General features: G+C 39.1%; 1 protein-coding gene across 1 annotated transcript; it reads left to right on the plus strand.

Annotated features, from left to right (window-relative positions):
- The first annotated feature begins 1,383 nt into the window (after positions 1-1,383).
- LOC103211167 (olfactory receptor 12D3-like) lies at positions 1,384-2,316 on the plus strand. The gene has a single exon (XM_007957082.1). It carries the CDS (start codon positions 1,384-1,386, stop codon positions 2,314-2,316), a length of 933 nt encoding a protein of 310 aa, XP_007955273.1.
- The last annotated feature ends 3,800 nt before the right edge of the window (positions 2,317-6,116 follow it).

A 6,116-nucleotide genomic window follows, 5' to 3' on the forward strand; every position in this document is an offset into this window, starting at 1 on the left:
TAGTTCAAAATGTTAGCATTTTCCTCTTTGAAAGTTGTGCAACTCAGCCTTCAGAGGCTGAATCATTTGAATTTCCCCATGTGTATGTATTACCACACTCAAGCAAATACAATACCATAACAGGCATTTTGATATTTGTCAAAATGCCCTTTCATTGGACTTTAATTTGCATTTCTATTTTTCATCTTAATATATTCTTCGCCCATTAAAAAGTTCTGTGATAGCTCTAATTTGGAATATCATGCTGTAGTTTTCCTGTGCTCCACTCCCACACTTTCAAAGTGAGATTTCGTCAATTGAGAAATTATGATATCTATTTTTTTCTTATTGTATCTTCATGTGGGTGCAGATTTTTTTCCTACAGATTGTTCATATTTGAGTAAGTTTTATTTTTGGAGGCAAGTTATTAGCAAGAGATTCCTGTGAGCAGAGAGCATAGGGTAGTTTTGCCAGGTTTTTGGCTCAGGGCCCCCTCTTCATTGCCGGACCTTTGCTCTCTGTGCAGTCAACAAGCTTTTGTCTCCAGTTCCTCAGAGCTTGTCCTTTGCCTTTGTCTTTTCTGATATTGCCGTACAAATCACACTCTGTGGAGGGAACACTCCAAGATGGGTTGTTTTCTGATGATTCAAAATCATCCTTCTGTCTATAATTTTCAGGAATTTGGGTTTCTCCTGCATGTACAGCCTCCCAGCTGTGATCCACTATGGTGTCTCCACTTGCCAATTCTGCTAATTTGTAGTCTTTCTACCTAGACATTATTTGAAGTTTGTGAGTTTAATTTTCTTTTTTAAAAAAATGTCTTCTAGGTTCAATGAAGGCTTGGGTTGTGAGGAAGTTTATTCTGCTTGTTGTTTTGTTTTCGTTTTTGTTTTGTTTTTAGGTCAGGTGGGGGAGATTTGGGTTTAAGCTACTGCCATGGTCCTACCAGTACCCAGAATAATGATTGTTTTTATTATCTTTATTTTATTAAAAAAAAAAAGCTTTCAAAGTTTACAAATGTGTCTTTGATAGATTTTAAGTAGCTATATTAATTGTAATGCCATACATAGTTCAGGTACTGTTGAGTCCTACCTGTCTAACTTTTTAACATGTCTTCTCTGAAAATCTGACTTTATTGTTTATGAGCTGCTTTTTAGGTTAACTAAGACTTCTGAGGCTCCTTCTTGCATCTATGTATCACTTGTATCACACTGACTCAGAATTTATCATGTACCTGTTTTTCTTATTTATGTTGCAAATGAAGTCAACTCCAGCACTCCTAATTATTCTGCTCACCATAGTTCTTTCTTACATACTTCCATATGATAAACTTGCTTTACTTAACCCTACACAACAGACTGAAACATTTTGCTAATTTCATTGTTATGTTTCCTTCAGAAAGCCATGGATAATATCACTAGAGTGAATGAGTTTATTTTGCTGGGACTGCCCTGTGTTCAGGAGCTGAAGCCAGTAATCTTCATGATATTCCTCATTCTATATATGATAAATCTGTTTGGAAATGGGGCCATATTAATGATCGTCATCTTAGAGCCAAGACTCCACTCCCCTATGTATTTTTTCCTGGGGAATCTTTCTTGTCTTGATATCTGCTATTCCTCGGTGACACTGCCCACGCTCATGTGGAACCTCCTTTCCACTCGCAAGGCCATCTCCTTCCTAGGCTGCATCAGCCAGCTACATTTCTTCCACTTCCTGGGCAGCACCGAGTCCATGCTGCTAACCACAATGGGCTTTGACCGATTTGTGGCTATCTGCTACCCGCTCTGCTACACAATCATCATGAACCCACAGATGTGCGTTCTGTTGGCAGGTGGGGCCTGGCTCGCCAGCTTCTTCCATGCTCTGATGCACTCAGTCATGACTGCACGCCTGAACTTTTGTCACTCTCAGAAACTCAGCTACTTCTTCTGTGATGTCAAGCCACTCTTGAACTTGGCTTGTGGTGACATACGGCTCAATCAGTGGCTCATTCGCATTGTCACTTGCAGCCTAGTCATAGCAACTTGCTTCATGACCCTTCTCTCCTACTTTTACATTATTGGCTTCCTTCTGTTCAAGCACAGGTCCTGCAGTGCGCTCCACAAGGCTCTGTCCACTTGTGCTTCCCATTTCATGGTAGTATCTCTCTTTTATGGAACTGCGGGCCTTGTCTACATTCTCCCTACCTCCAACACCTCTGTCATACAGGAACGGTTTGTGGCTGTCATACACACCACTGTCACCCCAGTGCTGAATCCACTGATATATACACTGAGGAATAAAGAAGTGATGCTGTCTCTGAGGAAAATCTTTTGTAGGGATTTGTTTGCCTAAAGATGGCTGGTGGGAACACTTGAACAAATGATAATTGCATGTTATTTTTATGACACTCATGGTCTTATCTATGATAAATATTTTTCTTGAATATTCCCTTCCTTTTAAAATTTGTACCATTGGTAACTGGTTGTTCACTTAAATGTATGCAATTACTATTAAGTTGGTCATTTCTTAATTCCTTCTTTCAAAATATTCTTTGAGCAGAAAATGTGCAAGAATATGACAGAGAATATGATAGTAAAGAAAAATCTGTGAGGCATGCCATGAGGACTTAATATGGATATGAAGCTCTAGTTGAGGGGATGGATTTTATGATGATGAATAAGTAAATGTATATGTATATCAGAAGGTGATAAATGTCACAAAAGGCAAGGAAGAAGCAGGGAGGTTGACACTCTTTTGTATAGTTGGGTCAACAAAGGCTTCTTCAAGAACTTGATGTTTGATGATAATTCAGAAATGAGGGATTAAGTCATGCAAGCATCTGAGGATATGTCTGACTGAATATCTCAACATCTGACTTCGTTCTGTGCAGAAAAGCAGCAAGTGAGAGTAATGGGGTAGAGTGTGCTTACTACATGTGAGGAAAAGTGAGATTGTCAATGTGCATAGAATTCAGTGGGCAATGCAGTGGCAGAAGGCAGAGATCTGGGTATATCATGGGCATCTTGTGGATTGTTATTATTATTATTTAAAAGTTTTTATTGTGATTTGGGTGAAATTTTACAAAGCAGATTCATTTTATATTCAGCAGTTCATACACATTTTGTTTTGTGACACTGATTATATGCCCCATATTGTAACAGCTCTCCTCTCACTTCCTCCCTGTGGGTACACTTTCTCTATGTCTTTCTTGCCTATCCATTACTGCCACTCAAGTTTCCTCCCTGTAAAAGTGCTGCCCTTCTGATCTCCCAAGACTGATTGTTCTAAGGAGTGTATTGCCCTTGTGTAGTTGTTCGGCTTATAGTCCCATCTATTAATTGGCTAAGAGCTAAGCCACAGGCGTGAGTTCAATTCTTGGCCCAAAGTGTGACTCAGGGCCATAGTCTTAGGAATTCCACCAGTCTCTCTATCTGAGCAGTAAAACTGGTGTCTGGTTTTAATTTATATATATATATATATATATATTTTTATTACACATTTTTCTCCCACTCTATCCAAGATCTCCAATTTTGGTCATTTTCTGAGTGGTTGGTATTAGTACCATCTAGTTCTAGTCTCAGGGTCACATAGGCAGAAGTTCTCGTGGTCCATTTGTCTTATGGACTAACTGTTTCCATGTATCTTTGATTTTCTTCACTCTTCCTTGCTCCAGATGAGGAGAGACAAATAGTTGCATCCTAGATGGCCACTCACAATCTTTTAAGACCCCAGTTACTTCTTATGGAAGGAAGATGTACAACAGGTTTTTTTTTTTTGTTTGTTTGTTTGTTTGTATACTATGTTGTGCCCTTTGAGCTTGATGTCCCTGACAACCATGGTCCCTAGCCCACAGGCCCAGCAACTCACTCTCCTCAGGTGCTTAGTTGTGGCTAAGAAGTTTTCCTAACTTTGCCCTCCTGTTAGCTTTAAACTGCATAAGGACATTTTGATAGCACACACAAATATGTATGTGGGAATATCATCTGTTAAACCTATTTGTGATTGTGGGCATGTCTACATTTGGCTATCTATCTCTTATCTTCTTGCCTGTCTACCTATGTATCTTCCCATAGATTAGTGTTTGCTGTTAGTGATAATGCAGAATTGTATATGTAATAGTATTTACTTTTATTGTCTTTACCACTCATGCACCTTTCCTTGTCTTCCTTTTCTTTAGTTATATTGTGCTATTCACAAACTTTTTTTTATATTGCTTTTGCTTATGTTTTAAAATTAGCATTTACTCTAAGTGATATAGGATGACATCAGGGTGTTTGAGCAATAGCCTGATTTGATATAACTTCTGTGTTGAAAGAATCACAATGGATGCTGTGTTGAGAATAAAGAGTAGAGGAGTGTGGTAGTTAAGCTTTTGTGTCAACTTGGCTGGGCCTGGTTCTGAGTGGATGCAGTTATTCCCTATGATGAGACTGATAATCTACTCTATGAGGGAATCCACTGTGAATAGCTGAGTAGCTGCCTTAGGGATGTAGCCTGCTTCCAGTATCTAAGAAGCTCTGAGGACGGTCTTGAGCTTCTTCCAGCACATCTGGACCCTGCATTTGGCCAAGTCTTCATCTCATTGGCCTGCCACGTTGTCTGCCAATCTTGAGAGTGTTTCAGGACTTGGACTAGTGGCCTGCCATGTGGCTTGATAATATTGGACTGTGTCATTTTACTTGTGAACCTTGGGTTTGTCAGCCTTAGCAGCCAGCAGCTGCCTGAGTAAAGAGAAGCATCCAGCTCCTGTGGGCCAGAAGCAAGAAGTAGAACTGAAGCCCTAGGTTAAGAGCATTTCATTCAACCCGTAGAGCTGGCAGTTTGAACTCAGACTTCTAGCCTCCAAAAGTGTAAGAGAATAAATTTCTGTTTGTTAAAGCCACCTATTTGTGGTATCTTCTGTTAGAGCAGCCCTAGATGACCAAAACAGGGAACAAGGATGAAATTGGTTGTTGTCTGCTGTTGTGGTGATTCCAACTCCTAATGACCAAGACAGAGTAGAACTCCTCCACAGGAGTTCTGTGGGGGGTGAAATATTTACAGGAGCAGATTGCCAGGCCTTTTCTCCCATGGGGCACCTGGCTGTTGGTTTCAAACTGCTGACCTTTCAGCTAGCGGGCAAGCACTTAACCATTGTGCCATGAGAGCTTTTTTGAAATTGGTTAGAATTACCTTATTGTCCTTTAGATGAGAATTGATGCTGGCTTAGCCAGTGGTGATAGTGGTGGAGCTAAGAGAGGTAGTTAATTTCTGGATATATTTTGAACACATAACTTGACTATTTGCTCACAGCTTAGATGTTAAGAAAGTTTCTCAATTTTTATTTATCTTTGCTAGATCTAAAAAAATGTCTATAGTACAAATAAATTAAATCATGAAAATAAGAAGGATTTGATGTAGACTTGAATTTATTCTGCTCATAATGGATTGATTTTTACTGAGGTAAATCCTCCTATTAATTAGCCCTCTTTGTGCCCTGAACAATGTATTTTTAAGGCTATTAGATCTAGATAAGGATGCAGGCTTTACTGTCAAAAACAATTTTGTGACAATTTAACTTATTTGAGCACAATTCAGTCATTTTTTCAGGAAATAAGAATAATTATAAATAACCCATACTCTTAACCCTTGGGGATTCTTACTTTATTAAGAATTAAATAAGAATGGAAATGACCATGAAATAAGACAAAATGTGGTAACTGAAGAAGATACTATAGAGGGTAATTGAGACAACATCTAAGGGGAATAGAAAACGTTTGTCTAAAGTAGATGTAATATTCTGTTTGTTATCTGATAACATTATCACAAAGTTATAACAATCTAGGTTATACCTAGGATCACAAGACATTAGTGATGGGAAATAGCCATCAATACTGTACAAAGTAAAACATTTTCAGATATTTTCTTTTGATATTTCAACTGCCCTCAGATATACTGGTTGCATCTTTACACAACACAAAATTAAAATGTTGACAGTTATTTAGTGGTTGTTAAGTGCTGTCGAGTCATTTCTGACTCATAGCGACCCCATGCACAGCAGAACGAAACACTGCCCAATCCCACGCCAGCCCCACAATCCCTGCTATACTTGAGCCCATCATCGCAGCCACCATGTCAATCCATCTCATTGAAGGCCTCCCCCTCTTTCGTTG

Source organism: Orycteropus afer, unplaced genomic scaffold, assembly GCF_000298275.1.
Source record: "Orycteropus afer afer isolate SDZICR_OR568_19922 unplaced genomic scaffold, OryAfe1.0 scaffold00701, whole genome shotgun sequence".
NCBI lineage: Eukaryota > Metazoa > Chordata > Mammalia > Tubulidentata > Orycteropodidae > Orycteropus > Orycteropus afer.

Excerpts from the sequence above, each read along its gene's own strand:
- LOC103211167 (XM_007957082.1), top strand. The coding sequence starts at position 1,384 with ATGGATAATATCACTAGAGTGAATGAGTTTATTTTGCTGGGACTGCCC.